General features: G+C 43.1%; 1 protein-coding gene across 1 annotated transcript; it reads right to left on the bottom strand.

The window, feature by feature from the left end:
* Positions 1-748: 748 nt before the first annotated feature.
* On the bottom strand, positions 749-17,422 carry emilin3b (elastin microfibril interfacer 3b). The gene is made up of 6 exons (XM_086044408.1): positions 17,028-17,422; positions 5,403-5,525; positions 4,242-4,561; positions 3,809-4,155; positions 3,387-3,734; positions 749-2,503 (listed from the first exon to the last, which is right to left on the bottom strand). Exons 1-6 carry the CDS (start codon positions 17,210-17,212, stop codon positions 1,358-1,360), a joined length of 2,469 nt encoding a protein of 822 aa, XP_085900534.1. The 5' UTR covers positions 17,213-17,422; the 3' UTR covers positions 749-1,357.
* Between the last annotated feature and the right edge of the window lie 279 nt (positions 17,423-17,701).

The raw sequence follows: 17,701 nt of genomic DNA on the forward strand, positions 1-17,701 counted from the left end.
TAGTCTTTTTTTTGCAGAGAATAACTAATACATGCTGGTGAGTGTTGTCATATTGTTCAACTACATGCGTTACGCCACCATTTGTATTCAAATGGAAAGTGCCATTTACTTGCTAATGGTTAGCATCCTTGAGTCAGTGTTTGAACCCTTACTATTTAAGCAAAGCACATTTGAATACAAATGGTGGCGTAACGCATGTAGATGAACAACTCTACACAACTCTACTATTAATGTATATTATAGTCGTGTATATTGTGTTATATAGTAATTCATAAAGTATATATAAAGTAAATCAGTAAATACCGAGCCACATCTCAAGTTTTGTTTTTGTTTACCCAGTTTTACCGCTTGTACTCAACAGGATTGTGGTCGAGGTAAAGCCCATCCCAGGTGACATGGGTGAGAGGCAGCGTGCCGTCTGGACTGGACGCCAACCAATCAGAGTCAATCGATACCCTGTATCCTTTCATTTAAATAGATATACAAGACTATTAACATTAATATTGCTCCTCAATAAAAACATAATAAGACATGGCAAAACACCCCACAACAAAACCTTAAAATCTAATATATATATATATATATATAAACTGAATATCTGCTCTGTCGCATAACTATTGGCCTTGGGGATAAATAAAATTGCAATGAATTAAATAGCGTAACTAAGGCCCACTTTTTGCTGGATGTTATTACCCTCATTAATCAGACAATAACACTTACAGGCTCCAATGTTCTTAAAATGCACAACACTGGGGAGTTTGGGATTTTATTTCTCAGACAATAATGTGTTGTCTCCCATCTTCATAGTACATTGCAGAACTTCACTAAAACCTGAAGCAATCAAAACAAATTCATACAACTGCCAGTGGAGAAATGCCTATTTTTATAACATGATGTTTATGAATATGTAAATAGCACCACATTGATGTGAAGACCACACAGAAGGTATTGAGTGTGCTTGTCAAGAGAAACCCGTAGCAACATATTCGTTTCAGGTTGTCCATTTTGTTTAGCATTCTCACACTTGGACCTCTAATACAAACATGTCATAACAATATGTTTAAGAATATCCACTTCATATAAGTTAAAAAGATGTGAACCGATGTGGCGAAATGCCCCATCGATTAAAACATGTTCCAGCTCCACAGCCATAGGTGTGTCTTTGAAATATGTATTTGTGCTTCTCCTCATAAGCAGGTCATCTGGAGGCACTGCGGTGGCGGGCTTATGGAAAATGGCTTTCACCGCTCCAATTAATTTCCATGTGTGCAGAGCAGAAGGAACATGAAAGTGGGGAGAAGCGGAGAACATTATTTGAGCCTCGATTTTTTTTTTTCAAGTTGTTGTGGCTCAGATGCTACTGGTCTACTTTTGGGGTTGCTCCTTGCTTTGGCACATTGTCTTTGACTTCCCCTTTCAGCTCAGCACGCTGCTCTGAATGGACGGCGAGGGTGCCGTTGACCTGAGCCAGGTAGGAGTCCGAGTGTCTCTCAAGTTCTGCCCTGATCCTCTCCAGATGCTCGGCCAGCTCCCCCAAGCTCTTGCACTGTCCCTCCACCTGGGTCACCCTGCTATCGACGTCCTTTACCTCCTTCTGAACTTCTTTCCCCGTGGTCCGGCAGCCTTGAAGCCCCCCGGTGAGCTGTCTCTTCAATGCCACGAGTTCACCCTTCAGCTGGGCCAGACGCCTCTCCCCGGCCCCCAGGAGAGAGGCCTGGTGGCCCACTAGTTTGGTGATTCCTTGCACCTGACTTACTAGCTGCTGTTCCCGCTGTTCCCATGAAGAGTTGGCATGGCCCACTTCACTTGCAATAAAACTAATGGAGTCCTTTAGTCCCTTGAGAGTGCGGTTCACAGAGTTGATGTTGACCTTCAGCAGGGTGATCTCGCCATAGACGGAGTCGGCTGCCTCTTCTTGGGCCATCCGCAAGAGCAGGTTCTTCATTGTGCTGTTCAGACGATTCAGCTGGTCTGAATGAGAGTCCAGACGATTAGTCATCTTACGCTCCGTGTCCTCACAGTCCCCCTCCACTTCACTGACTCTGACACCCCCTGCTGGAGGAGTGGAAGGTGAGCAGGAGGAGGTGCAGAGGAGCTCCAGGTCGACTAGGCGTTTTTCAATGCCATCCAGATTCCCATCTAATCTTCTCCTCACAGACTCGATATCTGTTTCCAGTGGCGGGACCACCTGGCCCTCCAAGAGCGCAGGTGCGGTGGCGTTACTCAGCTCCTCAACAGCCACAAACACCCTCTCCTCCAGGGTCTTCAACTTGTCCTCCAGCATGTGCTTAAAGCCATCGAGGCCACCAGGGAACCCCGACACGCCATCCGCTCCACCTTCTGTAGAATTTAGGCGGCCTTCCAGGTCCACCAAGCGGGTCTCAATCAGCGTCTCTACATGGATGCTCTGCTCGCTGAGTTCTGATTGAAGCTGTCGCTGTGATTCTGTGAGACCTTTAACAGATTCCTCCAGTAGCAGCACACGCTGAGAGAGGCTGTTCACCTGAAATGATCAAAAACGTTTTAGTTCAAGTCAAAAACCTGTAGAATTTCTACAGGAAGGTAGTTCTTCAAGTGTACAATTATGCATTTGATGACAAGGCAACAACCATTTTATTGAAAAAATATTTGATCTTTCTCTGTCTTTGGCTTGTAAATCCCCAAGTATATAATATGAGTTTTTTAAATTGTAAAAAAAAATAATAATAACTCAAGCCTCGGCTCTCAAACATGAAACCGCACAGCGCAGGAAAACAGATGCTCTGTCATGCTACTACGCATCACTACATGTTTGAAAAGCAAGAATACTATATATGCGCTAGAATCTGCTGGCGGATGGAATATGTCCCACTGGGTCATGACGGGGTTTTCCACGCCACGACAAGAGGCACTAGCCACCAGCTAGCTCATGAGCTAATATGCTTTGGCCTAATATTAACAAATAAGTAACTTGCAGTCATGCTGGAGAACCACTGATGCCAACGAAGGCGCTCAAGTTGTTATTTAGTGAAGGGGGGGAATCATGCTCGAGATAAAGTGCCATGCCCAAAATAATCAAGATAACTGAAATGGTAAAATACAGTGTGATGCTATATCTCCACAATTACAACATTGTTCTTTCTTGAGACAGAGAATCGATAATGGAACGTATAAAGTATTTGGAAAAAAAATCTCCACATTCATTTTACAGGGTCTCTAATAGGCAATATAAAACTAATTCATAATGATATATTTTTTTGTCTTGGCAAGAAAACAAATGAGCAAAACATTCTTAAATCATTACAGGCAACCCCTTTGGGTATGTGCCTATGTGGGAATCCTACATATAACAACATGAAAGACTGTCAAACATTTACTTTGGGATGTGACATTTCCTTTTTCAATACCTGTCCACAGCAGCTCTCTGTGAGCGTTAGGCCTTGGATCTGAGCCTGCAAAGAGCCCAACTCCGCCCTCAGACCCGTTTCTCTTCCATCAAGGGTCTGCTGCATCTGTTCTTGGCCATCCATGTGTTCCCTATGACACTGTCTCTGCACAGCCCCAATCTTCTCCTCACACTGGTTCTCTAGACGCGAGAGTCGCCGTTCAAATCCGTCCAGGATCTCGGTCTGGATCCCAGCCAGTTTGGTCTCGAGGATGCTGTCCAGATGAGCTGAACCAGGCCCAGGGATTGACCTTCCTCTCGCTCCTTCCATCAGTCTCTTGAGCTGCCCGTCATGGCCTAAGACCATTCCCTAAAGAGGCATACATTTCAATGAGGTAGGGGAAAGCCATAGTAATGTTAAACTATTCAACATATGGCACAAACCTGAATCTCCTCTAAGATGTGAGTCTTGGCTCGTAGCTCATCCTTGACCTCTGTCACTCTCCCTGCAAGATCTCCAAATCTGTTGAAGTTTTCTTCCCCTCCCAGTACACCAGGAGTCCCTAGCGGGATCACCCCAAACCCCACAGCTGAGTCGGGCCCACGCGGTGTGCTGGGCAGCAGCGACACCAGGATCCTGTTGGTGTCTTCCCGAAGAGACGTGCGCAGTCGCTCCTCTAGGCCAGCCACTGCCCCATTGAGAGAGTCGAGGCCCAGAGTGAGGCGCCGGAGGTCGTCCTCCATACGGTCCAAACGTTCGCCACTCACTTCAGAAATGCCAAATTTGTTACCTGTTTTTCCATGAATTGAGGGACAATAGGAGAGACTGGATCTGATGCAAAAGCACTGACGTTATTTACTTCTTATTCATTCTCACCAGTATTTGAGTTTCCATTTCCCACAGGCAGCTGTCCACTGGGTATTGGTCTGTGATCACGCAGGTTGGGGTAGGGTTTGCTCGGCTCCAGCTGCGCTCCTCCAGGCTTCTGGTCAGCGGGGACTCTCGGACCATGAGGAACACCCTTTATTGCGGGGCGATGGGGCAAAGATGCTCCCTTGAAAGACGGTATCATGTCAGGCAGTGAGGTGGATCCGTCATAGCAGTTGTCTCCAGAGTAGCCCGGGCAACATCTCCACTCCAGCTCAGTCACTGTTTTATAACCCACTTTGTATGTTGGTTTGTGGAATGTCCTGTACCTAAAAGGGAAAACAAGTTCACCTTCAGGCATTATCTGTGTTGACAAGTTGTTTCAGAACACTAATTCAGTCTTTGTTTCAATTCATTTTTAGAGACGAGTCAGGGGAGAAGACGGAAAGATGAGAAGGGCACGGCAAAAAATAACGGGACGTAGTCATTGTCTGTGGGATTAAACACGGATTAGGGGAATATTAGGAGATTAGTCTGAAGTGTAATGTAAATGATGTGGCTTTAGGATTGAGGGATTGAACCAGGTTCATGATTGGATGCTAGTGTTACCTTTTGTTAGTATTGGATTTCTATTTGATTGTTTGATTTGGAATCATCTTTGTCTCATCACACGCACACACGCGCACACACACACACACTGATGTGAGTCATCTTTTATGGAGGGAAAACCCACTTCTTTAATTTCCCTTGTGAGATACAGAATGTTATTACAAATGGGCCTTTTTGGGCAAATCAAAGACTCACTCACAATATGCACACAGTGTCAGGCACTGCTTTTCCTCCTAATTTATTCAACGTCCGCATTGAGGACCTAATCAGATGAGTCAGTATACAGTACGCGGCGTGTGTTTATGTTTATATATATATATATATATATATATATATATATATATATATATATATATATATATATATATATATATATATAAACAATTGTCCTTCCTTTCAATTTCATCTGCTCTCTGTGGAGGAATACATTTTTAACACCAGAGGGCGTCCTTGATATAGTACAAACTCAATAACCCCCCCTCCTCCCCTCCTCCTTCCCTCTTGTATGTGACATTTTTCCTTTACAGGGGCGCCTTTATTTACATTTGCATGTAAACGTACATGATAACCGGACACTTTTGTCCCCAGATACACTTGGTTGTGTACTCAGCCTTTACGTATGTCACTACTCCATCCTGCATCGTACACGTGACGTTCCTCTGGACCACATAGGCACAGTGGTTTCTGCAGGGAGAGAAAGGGAAATTAGAATTTAATATTGTATAATACGATTCATCCAAAGGCCTTTGCTTGTCCAGCTGCATGTGATGACAATATGTCTTCCTGGTGCATTTATCATCCAAAATGAAACCTTCATGAGTTCATAATTCTTCAGTATTCTCGCTTCCATCTGTTCTTGATTTTAGCATTGTTCCGTGTTGAATAATTCCTTCAATGCAAACATTGCTTTGATAGGTACTGTATGTTTTTCTGTCTTCTTGTCATCCATTTACGAGAGTTGCCATTTCCTAGTGCCCATTTTGCCTTACTTTTGACCATTACCTATCCTAATGGCTGCGGCTGCTCACCAACAGCATTTCAAGTCTTGCTCAAGGAAACAATCAGTGCCATCACGCTGCTTCATGTATGCAAGATAAGAAACAGATACACAGTTCAGCTCTTTGAGTGCTTAGATGTTACCCCATTGCAGTCATTACCCGTAAAGTCCTTCCAATAGTTTTTGCATCATAATGGACCTAAATCCCCCCTCCTTCCCTCGTCACTGCCAGAAGAGCGGCTCCAACACTGCAACATGTTCCACCGTGCAGCACAGGAAATGATTTTCTGCACTCTTCAGATTCTCATGTGAACAGTTTCTCTCATTCAGCAGGGAGTATTTAGCAACACATGCGGCCCTTAATATTGCTCTGCAGCTGTTATGGACAAGGCCATATTTTTGGAGGAGCAGGGAGGAACACGGGGGCCGAGCTAGCCCAACATGTTCTGAGTTAACAGGTTAAGAGGGTGAACAGGCAGGATTGCCTTTTACAATCTGTGAGAAACTTTTCCCTGCTAATCACTGACTGTGTTGACAGTGTTTGTGTGTCCTCCCATCATCTCATGTGCAGGAGTCACAATGACTCATGCGACCTGCTGACAGTCAGTTGATAAGTTGCAGTCAGTGACACCACAAACTGGGCAGGCAAGCCAGGTAATCGCCGAGGGTCACGCAGGCTCTAGGAATCTCGGACTTTTTTCTCTCAAGGGGCTCAAGAGAGGCTTCAATATATAAAGTGACTGAGAAAGTAATTAATACATATATTTTAGAAAATCAAATAAAATGCTTAGCTCTGGCTACACACATTGGTGACGGGCTACTTATATAACGCCCTCCACCCCGATATAGCCCTATCCCTGCCAAAAGGCGGCTGACAACAATGGCACGGCTTTAGACGTTACAATGACAAATCGTTGAGCATCTCAAAATTTGCAGCACTATATATATATATATATATATATATATATATATATATATATATATATATATATATATATATATATATATATATATATATATATGCAGACCTGACATTTTCGGCTCTTCTCCAGGTGTCGATTGTGTTTTATGTTACTTTCAATGTCTTATATTATATGTCTATATTTGTTTGTATATTTTTATTTATATCTTATATATTATTTAAATCTATATTTATTAATACTTGTGTATTGCGGCCTTTAACTGTCTTTATTTATAGTCTACTGTTTGTAAAATGTTTTGCTACAGCTCTAGCTGTTATGAAATGCGCTAAATAAATACAATTGTATTGTATGTGAAAAAAACGTATCCCTATTTTCTTTTATTTTCTTATTCTTACATGAATCATGTTCCCATGTTACAGACATCGCATTACAGTGAAAATTTAAAAAGTTTCCAAAAGTGGAACTTTAGCTGGCTGACGTGGTGCAACCTCAATCGAAATCTTCCAAAAATAATATATTCACTCTTTCTATGCTTTTTCCGATGCTGCCGAGGCAACGGATGACATGCAGTCACGCTTGTGCACTGCCACTGCCGCACCTGCAGGTTATATGCTACGCATATTCATACTTATTATCCCTGAAGGGGATTTGTATCATTTTCTCTGCTCTCATCATTTACAGTACTATAAGCATGATTTGTTGAAGCCTTCTGTCCCAAAAAGAATAAAACTTCCTTCTCATATTTCGGCATGTGTTAAGTCTGGCATCAAGATTCTTGTGCAAAAAAAAACATTCAACGCCATTTTACAGTGAGAGCCAGGAGTACAGTAAATGGAAGTTTATCTGTGTAAATTCCAAACAAATAGGTCAGGTTCCATGTAGATTAACAGGAACTTTACAAGCATATCAGTGCATGCAGTAAGCATTGTGATCTATGTTTGTGTAGTTGAGGGTTGACAAAAAAGGCTTTCTGGTCTTACAGCTGATTGGGAGCAGGTGCTGCTGCATGCGCACATGTGAAGTGTCACTGTATGACCGTTTTCACACATCTGTCAAAGTGTTTTGCATCTGTGGGTGGTATTTGAATGTTGTGTCTTATGTAGAGGCCTTTACAACCTGGTCATCTGGAAGGGGGATCCCTTCATCTACCTTCTCAAGGTTTTTCTTTTTTTTCCCTTCAAATTGGGTTTTTACTTTTTCCTTGCCCGGTTGAGGGTTGGATCGGTGGATGTCTCTAATCTTTGTCAACTATGGGTTTGTGAAGCCCTTTGAGACCCGTTTATAATTAAGGACTATTCAAATAAACTCGACTTGCCCTGACTTTTACAGAAAGAGGAACGTCCTACTTTCATCGGCTGCTTGTGCACATTTTAAACAGATGTAACCAATCAATAGAATATTCTATTTCTACATCTCAGCACACACGCTTTATCTCTACAAATACCAAATCATTGCACTCAAACTGGCCGTAATTTAGTTTTTCTTACTTTGGTGAAGAGAGGGAAGAATATCTGATTTCCCTAATCTGGATTGATCGAAGATTCGATGTATATGAGGTGAGATAAGAGCTACTTCCCTCTGGGAGCTGTTTTCACACATGAGTTCAAAACCAATATAGCTCAATGGACTGATGTTTGAGAATATATATCATGTTTGTATTTGTGATCACAGTTGACAAATGAGAATAAATAGCCACACATGATTAAACATTAAGTCTCAAGAGCAAAGGCACAATGAGCCTTTCAATTTATTGGCAGGGTCTGTCTGACAGTGTGATAAGTGTGAGAAGAAGTGGAAAAAGAGGCTGTCAATCCACCTAATAAATCCTAAAAATAACTGCTGCTGTTTAGAAATGATCTATGTTGTCTATCGGGATCTTATTCCACTTCGCACTTAGCCAGTAGTGACCTAAGACACAAAAGAGTTTGCTTCACAAACCCATTTGGGGAAAGAAGAAAGAAACCATTTGGTAAATTGCTGTGTCCTTCAGCAAACACGTCAGATAGCTGACACATCACATGTAAAACTAATCCTCCCTCGCTTATATCACAGTATACTTTTTTGCAGGTTCAGTGCATTTCAGTGAATTTTTTAATCACACTTATAGCCTGGTGGGATTTTGCGGTGATTATTCTTCACATGGTCTGTTACTGCAGACACACGTAGCAATAAGTGCGAGCCAGCAAGAAAGAATGGTAAAAGGCAGACAATGTCCGAAATTTGGGATAAATTCACAATAATAAAAGAAGCTTCGATAAGGTGCTCTCCTCCTCCTCAACTCACAGCGAATGTCAGGTCTCGTTCCGAAAGCTCTTGTGGTTGTAGCTACCAGTGAGTGCTTACAACTGATTCCAACTGCAAACATAGAAGCCATTGCGCCGAGCCAGCACAAACCGCGCATCCATGTTTGGAAAGCAAAAGAATACACTGAAGTCCCAAAACACAAATAAACAAGGGAAAAAAAAGACGAGAAAGTAAAAGAAAAGTTCAAAGGTGAGCTTGGCTGCCTTTCTCACAGCATCGTGACTCGGAAAACTGCAAAAATGTTTGTGTTTCATCGAGGATAAAGAATATATGCCTGTGAGTATTGTTAAATTGCCTGTCTACATGTGTTGATGCACCCTTTTGTTCCAAAATCCATTGCTTCAACGGTTATAATGAAGCAGCAATTGCTGCTATTTGTTAGGGTTCGATATGATGATATGATGTTTCACATTGTGCGTTAGTATTAAGGCACCACTGTAGTCTGCCCATTCACAGCAACGCAATAGCTTTCAAGACAGATGTGATTTCCTGTGCATTTCACTATCGAAGAGTGTGTCAATACCTCCCAGCATATTAAAAACACTTGGCCCATATTCTATCAGAACCACCCATCTGACCTCATGCTCATGCAAACTGTCCTCCCAGTCACAGCAGGCCGTACCCGCTCCAACTCCGATCAACAACAAAACACTCCTCACCTCCTTCTGCCACGCAGAGAGAGACACACTTCCTATTTCCCTCGTCTCTGTAGGCCCACATGAAAATATTGTCCTTCGTCACTTGTATTTTTTTTTTCACCACGAACCCCATCCCACTGTAAATATTTCCAGTCTAGCGTTACACTTGTAAGCTGGCTTGCTGCGTCTCCCAGGGGGGAGAGTGGAATTCCTATCTTGAATTTTCACGTGCAGTGTTTTGGCAAATATTACTGCTGGACCTGCTCTCTCAGAACGCCCCAAAACAACTCACCTTCCAAAGGCCTCCCTTTTCACACAACCATGTAGTCCCTCTTAAAAATCTGCAGACAATCTTGTTTTAATTAGGGACACATGGACGTTGTCCTTTGCTCGTATGATGACTTTTAGAAATTCTTGTCTGTTCTCGTCGTCTTTTCCGACGTTCTCTGCGCTGCTTCTTTCTCAGCTTGTTTTGACAGATTGGCACCAAAGTGCTCACCTTCCTCATTATTTACTCGACCCTCACCTGCAGGGTTCTAGACTCAGTGAGCAAACCCTGATTCTTTATGACAGGAGTGGGCTGGATTAAAAAATAAATAAATCTTTCATGGATCCTTTAACAATTAATAAGAAGCTGACTGAGTCTTGAGGCTACTGATTAGGGTTAACACATTTCATCCACCCAGCTTAACGGCCAAGAGGATCATTTAGTCAATTGATTAATGCAACTTCAAGTCACTTCAGTTTCTCACATTTTTGACTCTACACTCGTGGGTCGGCCTGGTTGCCTTGCCTTGCCTCTTTTTTCTTATGCTTCTGATTTACATGATTGCATTTGATATGAGTCATGAAAGGGTTTCTCCGTTTGTGCTTTCTACTACTTTACACTATGATGCTTAAACACCACACACCATTGACTTTTTTTTATTATCCTCAGGCATTTGCAAAGCACATAATCTTCTTAGAGTAAGAATACTTCTCAGCGTTTGTAGAAAAAAAGAGGTTACAAATTGGACTTGCTAATAAGGATTACTGCATTGTGTTGGCTGTGGGAGTGTAACCAAAACGGGTGCAATGCCATGCTTTGAATTCTTCATTTGGCACTGAACAAAGCTAGAGAGCACTTGTAGATTGAAACTATACAGAAAACGTATGTATGATGTGTTTATACGACCAATTCTATATCTATTTCTCCAAAATAATGGTACAGTCAAGATTTTTAAAATACATTTTTAAAATTACTTTAGCATAGCTCATTGCTCTGCAAGTGTAAAATGTACTGTACTTTGTTTTGTTTATTGTTCCACTTTTATATTTCCCCTCTTAGTAACAAAAAACAAATCACAATTATACAGAATATGTCAACAATAATTCCTTTTCATCCATCCACGCTCTTTTACTTATCTGAGGTCAGGTTGCGGCTGCAGCAGCATTAGCAGGGAAGCCCAGACTTCTCTTCCCCCAGTAGAGTTGGACATTCCTTTCAAGTCTAACTTTTTTATTATTACTTTTATTTGCTCATTGGCAGGAAGTAATCACGTGATTGTACGTCTACTTAGTGGGCCATCAAGCGTCCATTTGGACTTTTGAATGTTTCATTGACCTAAAAATGGTTTGTTACCAATGTTAACATCAAATCCAAAAAATGTTGAAAAAAAAACCATTCTGACCGTGGAGGTGCATACACATTTAATAGTGTAACTAGTTGACCCTCCAGTCTACCTGTCACCAAAACATATCTTTGTCTTTAGTTGTCTTGAGTATTTCAAACCCAGTTTGATTTGATATTAATATAGATACCCCTCTCCTACGCCCAGATTTGTAAAATGAGGAGTATTCTTGATTGTAGTCATTTCTCATGCTCTGTAGCTGTCAAATGGGTCTCCAGCAAGAAAAGTACCCCAACTCCTTCCTTCTTCATCTTGCTCAATACTTTGCTCGTCTTAATTGGGTTACGCCAACCATTAACATTTAGAGAGGCTACTTTCAGTTGGGTGTTCTGTTCTGTTCGACGTATATCAAAATACTTTTTCTTTTTTACCTCGCCTTGTCCCACCCCATTTCCTACAACACCTGAACTTTGTGAACAATAATTAACAAAAAAAAATGCAATATAACGAAAGTGATTTCCAAAACAGAGGTTTCATCATTTTGAACCCTTTTTAAATTTGCTTCCAGCGCGGTGTAGCCCCAGTTTACCAGCGGGCCCCCCAAACTTTGACGGCCCAATCCATCTGCCACTTCAGGAAACAAAGCAAACTCCCCGATCCCAACTTAAAAGTTAAGAAGATTCCCCATCAGTCCACAGGTGCAGGTGCCCATCAGGTGCATAGTCATGATCGACATACACCCGTTTTCCTTCATAAGCAAATCCTTTCTTCTCCCAGACCCTCTTGATAACTGCCTCTTTACATTTGAAGCTTAAAAACTTCGCAACAATTGATCGTGGTGGTGCATCTTCTGGGGGGCGGGGGCCTAGCGCTCGGTGAGCCCTCTCCACACTCAACTCAAATGTTGCTGGTAGCTCCAGCTTCTCTCTGAGTACTATTTCCACAAATGCACACATGGAATCTGCCCCCCTCTTTTATCCCATGTATGCGAATATTATCTCTCCTGGCTCGGACTTCCTGGTTCGTCAGATTCTCTTCCAGCTTTCTCTGCATTTTAAGAAGCTCACATGTAACTTCTTCGACGCTCTGGATACGCTCCTCTGCGAGCCCCGATTCATTTTTCGACATTGTCAATCCTGCAGTTCGTCACCTTGAGGTCCTCTCAAATGCCGCCTAGACTGTCTGCGTCTCACGCCTAAATTCACTTACGTCCCTGAGGGCGGTCTCCAAATCAGCCATTTTACCATGTACTTGCGTGATTTCGCGTGCGAGCTCCCCTGCAAGCTCCGTATCCTCCGGCTCCGAGTTCGCTAGCTTAGCTATTAGCTTAGCTTGTCATCGTCGTTCGCTTTCCCACCTTTTTTACAGTTTCCAGTTTGTCTTTCATTTCTGCTTCTTAACATAATCCTTCAGTTACTTCAGGCTTAATCAGGGCATATTCTCAACTTTTGGGAGTGGCGTTCCTACCCTGTCGCCATGTTTGTCCCGGAACCGGAAAAAAACAAAGGTCACCTCTTTCATGCCAGCTGCAGACTAAATTCAAAGATACAGTAAGTAGGCGAGGAGCTTAAACCAAACAACTGCAGGGAGGGGGAAACATTAGCCATTCAAAGGTAACAAAAATGTTCCTGACCACATCACTGCAGTGCACGGATTTGCACTTTAGCCCTTGTTTATTTATGTCAAGCTGAGCTATGATCCGCAGATTCATATTTAAAGGAAACATATGTGCCATTAGTAGGAACTTGGCAAAAGGGCAACTTTCTCACACTCTTGCTGCTGCTTTAAATAGCCTATTTATCCCAGTGGCTTCAAACTGATGTTAATGGATCAGCAATCTACTGCAATGTTGGCATACTGGCATGGCAGCATGTCCATCATCAATTGTACATAAAAAGCAAAGCCCATTCAAATGCTGAAGATGTTATCAACACAGAGGGCGATGACAGCAGAACATTTGATGTAATATATCTGCGAGGTGAAGGGGGAATTATGCTAACCAGCCTTTGTGACCCCTAGCTGGAGACTGGCTCTATACTTGCTCTTCTCTAGTGTAAATGTAAATGCTAAATCCAGGTTAAAAACTTTCTCATACCTTTGATGAAGGTCCTCTAAACAATCTTCTTTGCTGTTAAATGTTGTAAAAGCTAGTAGGTGTTGTGTCTTTGCTTGTGTGAAGCACATTGAGTTGCCTTGTGTATGAAATGTCTTTTATAAATAAAACTGCCTTGCCTTGCCTTGCAGTGGACACTCAACACAAACCTATAACAAGAGTCAATAACCCATGACCTTGACCACCTCTGTGACCTTTAGCACCCCCACATCACATTCCCTCGCATGGTCTCTGCCCCATGCATCATTGAAAAACCCTTGGCTAAATCTCTGACCTGATCAGTGATGGCATGTGGCATCTGCTGGGATCCTAATTAATCTACACAACACACAACCCAGACAGGGGACAGTGTTACACCTGTTGAGTATTAGTGGTTCACTAGTGCGTTGTCATGATGTCAGATGCGTGTAAGGTTCCACATTCTTTTTTTTATTTATTTTAGCTGCACTCTTCTTTGTCAGTAGTAACTTTACAGTATCAGGAATTTTTACTACTGTATGTGTGATCACTCTTTTAATGGAACAATGTAACCAAACTTTAACATACATAAACACACCATTGCATTGGCGTATACTTTAACACATGTTCATTAGTTGGGTGTTATTTCTAAATACTCTATCTCTTCCACTGGCAGCAGCAGGGCTGATTTATTTCTAGAGGTGGTCTTATGCCGATGTGTCCTCAGGACCAAATTATGATCAAGGTAGGTCAACACTTCTTTTATAACGGCTATAGTTAGACACGCAAGCTTATGTAGCGGATTATCACCCTGACAGCAAGCAATTACTGGCTATTATAGCTCAGCAAAATTATCTCTAGTCAGGTTTAGGTGTTAATCGTGGTAACAAAAGTTTGAAAAGATACATGGTGAGAACATGTCCGCTGATAGTGTAGTGGTACACACGCCTGAGTTGTGTGCGGGCAGCGTGGGATCGATTCCCGCTCAGTGACAGTGTCTGTGTGCCCTGCGACTGGCTGGCGACCAGTTCGGGGTGTAGTCTGCCTTCGCCCATTGACGGCTGGGATAGGCTCCAGCAACTCCCCGCGACCCTATACAGGATAAGCGGTTTGGAAGATGACATGACATGGTGAGAACTGTGAGCCATGCATATACAGGCTCACTTCAGGAGTCTATTTTCATTAGAATTCAGTGATATTTTATGCTGTAGTGTAATGAGAATGATGATGATAATGATAATACTCTAGTAATAATAATAATAATAATAATAATCATAAAAATAATCAGATTTGCTTCAACGCTTGGCTTGGACTTCAGAACCAGTCCTCTTGAGAGGGGTTCTATTCCACTCAAGGTGTGGGCCCCATGGCCAACGAGTACCTTTACGTTGGATTCACCTCGGTGGATGGGAGGCTAGCCTCAATGCTCATGGAGGCAGGTGCGACTCTAGGTGGCAGTGTGATGATCTACATTGTGGCTATGTCATCAGACTTGAGACCACATGTCTTGGACACTCGGGAGCTCGGAGCTGACAACCAATCACCACCTGGTGATGTGTTGGCTTTGATGGTGGTCCAACCTGGCAGACATAAACGTATTGTGAGGGTCTGTTCGGCATGTCTGGCAGATTCCCCTGTCTGAAGTGGTTTCAACTCCCACCTCAGACACAGCTTTGACCATGTCGCCAGGAAGTGGGGTACATTGAATCAGAGTGGGTCATTTCCGTGCCTCAATTATTGAGGCGGCGGATCGGAGCTGGAAGGTGGTTGGTACCTGATGTGGCAGTAATCCTTCAGCCTGTTACTGGACACTAATAGTGAGTGTTGATATCGAACTGAAGAGGCAGTCCTGCAGACCAGTTTGTATTCGGTTGGTAAAAAAGCCCGGCTAGGTGTAGACAAGGCCTGACAAAGGAGTGAGGTGAGAGGAGCTACAAATGTGGGCTAATAAGACGATCAAGGAGTCGTCATTTGATGGAGAAGTCTGCTATAGATGAGGTCACATCATTGACGCATTTCACAAACACACCGTCTTTAGGTTTGAAGTGGAATTAAATTAAAGTCAATTATTAACACTGTTACGCTTCACAACTTTTCAGATGAGCGTGATTGGTCTGCCCCAAGGGGGTTCCCCTCCCTCGCCCCCCTCCGTCCCTAAAGCGTGCAGTGGATTTTTGGAATGACTTGTACAAATGTAATGTTAAAAATGTCCATATGTGCTTACGAATTATGTTCAATGCGAAATACTATGAAGAACCATCAAAACGTTTTAAATTTTCTTGAGGTGGCCAAATGCATTTGAGAAAATAGCAGCCTAATTATTCCGGAAAACCTTAGAAACAGGTAGCCGGTTCAATGTAGTAACCATGAGCCAGTATAATCAAGTTTTTTGGTTACAAGTACTGCCCCAAATAGAATAGACGCTCAGCAAAATATGTTTGTTCAAGCAAAAAGCTACATGACTTCTGTAGAGGATACAGCAGACATCCCCCGATTTAAGATAGCTGGTGAAAGTTCCTCGATTCTCGATGCGCATTCGAGACAAATGAGACACTCCTAAATATGGCGGCGTGAGAACAACTTCCGGGTCCCGTTCATTGATTTGAGGAGCAAGGAGCAATATTCATGGCAATGGAACATTTGGAACGTTTTAGCAATTGCGTGACACTCCACTGCATTTCCATTGATGGATTTCTCCAGTTAAAATGTTCATCCCTAAAATATGTCCTGTTCTGAAAGGTTCAACGAAACCTATAAAGAAAAGAAAAATGAATGTTGGACTACTGTATTAGAGAGGGCTGACTTCAGCGTGTGGGATGCTGGGTTGCACCATTCTGCAAGTGGCGATCGCACATGGCAAGATTAAAGCAGTATTTTGAGGCAATTTGAGTGAAGCAGCAGGTAGCTGTGGAGCTGTCCAAAGCCATAACCATTGTTAGGGGAAGCCAAGCAAAAGAGACAGGAAGGGGAGGAAAAAAATGAAGCGCTGCAGGCCAAATATTCATGACGTTCAAATTGCGAGTATGTCACAGAGGGTTGTTATATTCCTTTCTGCTCATGTGCTCATCAGCCTGGAATATAAGGCCACATGTGACAACATCTCTGATTGGAAACAAAACTTTCCTCATCTCATTTGAATGATGCAAGTCAACTAGCGTGGACACTAGTAATCTGCACTCTCCTGATATTTCTATCGCTTGGCCATTAGTTGCACCACTCCCGTCTGGCAGACGGTGCCCAGCTGTACTGTAACGTCTCCATTTAATGGAGTCCCCAGAGCCCCCAGAGCCCCACACAAACAAAGTGAGGAATCAGCACACTTGTCATCAGCTATGCACCAAAAAGACCCAAAACATGGGCATCGTTGCTCTTGTATAGCTCCCCAAGCACAGCTGTTTTTAGGTGTAAACTACAAAGGAAGAGGCCGAAACAGAGCGTCGATGCAAGGATCAGTTACAAAGCCGATGCCATAACTAAAACCATATTTCTGCAAAGGAATGCTCAAAGTGACCTGGTGATTCTCAGGGGAGCAACAGCGGGACAGCTCTCCAGTTGGTAATAGTAACTCTCTGGATAGCGAAATCTCGGGTAAAGATGAACGATAATGCCATCTACCTGTATGTCTAAAGGAAAGAGCACTTACTTGTGTCTGGTCATAGGCTTGTTTGGGCTGTGCTGAGGGTTGAGTCCAGCCTTGAACATATTGTATCTGTGTCCATAAAAAGGATTGACAGGACCTCCATAGAAAGTTCCTTTGCTGTCCACCCTAAAGATTAACACTCCCAGGAGACAGACCGGCACGAGCACCTGGCACAACTTGGCATTCATCGTTTTAGCTCGCCTAACTACAGTATTAATCCCACAGTCTGGAAAAGGAAGCTGGCTGCAGAAGAAATGAAAGCTGATGAGTGAGAGTTTTGCAGGCTCCTCGGGGTTCTGTGCTGAAGTTCCTCAGACCTTGCGCAGTCTTATTCAGTGCGCCCTGAAGGAGACGTGAAATCCAAACACATCAGCAGCATCTCGCCCGTGTTGCCTTCAGCTCGTACACTAACCATACTGCACACACGTCGGACAGAGGGGAGAGGAAGGAGGCTTGTGGGGCTCAAGAGGGAGGGGGGAGAACAGCACAAAGGTGTGCTGGAGGAGGGCAGAGGAGAGATAGTGAAGAGAGGGTGTCTCCAGAAAATGTTTCAGCTCCACACACATACACCCCCCCACGTGTGTGGGGGTGTATGCGTGTGTGTGTGGGCGTGCGTGTGTGCGTGTGTGTGTGTGTGTGTGTGTGAGAGGACCCGATGTCAAGGCTCAGCCCTCCTT

Source organism: Filicampus tigris, chromosome 1 (assembly GCF_054856515.1).
Source record: "Filicampus tigris isolate MCC_2025a chromosome 1, RoL_Ftig_1.0, whole genome shotgun sequence".
Taxonomy (NCBI): domain Eukaryota; kingdom Metazoa; phylum Chordata; class Actinopteri; order Syngnathiformes; family Syngnathidae; genus Filicampus; species Filicampus tigris.

What these genes read in the sequence shown, in the direction of transcription:
- emilin3b (XM_086044408.1), bottom strand. Translation starts at nt 17,212, where the DNA reads ATGAATGCCAAGTTGTGCCAGGTGCTCGTGCCGGTCTGTCTCCTGGGA. An exon ending in AAGCCTATGACCAGACACAA is followed by an intron (nt 5,526 to 17,027) that starts GTAAGTGCTCTT and finishes CTCTCCCTGCAG; the next exon opens with AAACCACTGTGCCTATGTGG. An exon ending in AAATGGAAACTCAAATACTG is followed by an intron (nt 4,156 to 4,241) that starts GTGAGAATGAAT and finishes ATGGAAAAACAG; the next exon opens with GTAACAAATTTGGCATTTCT.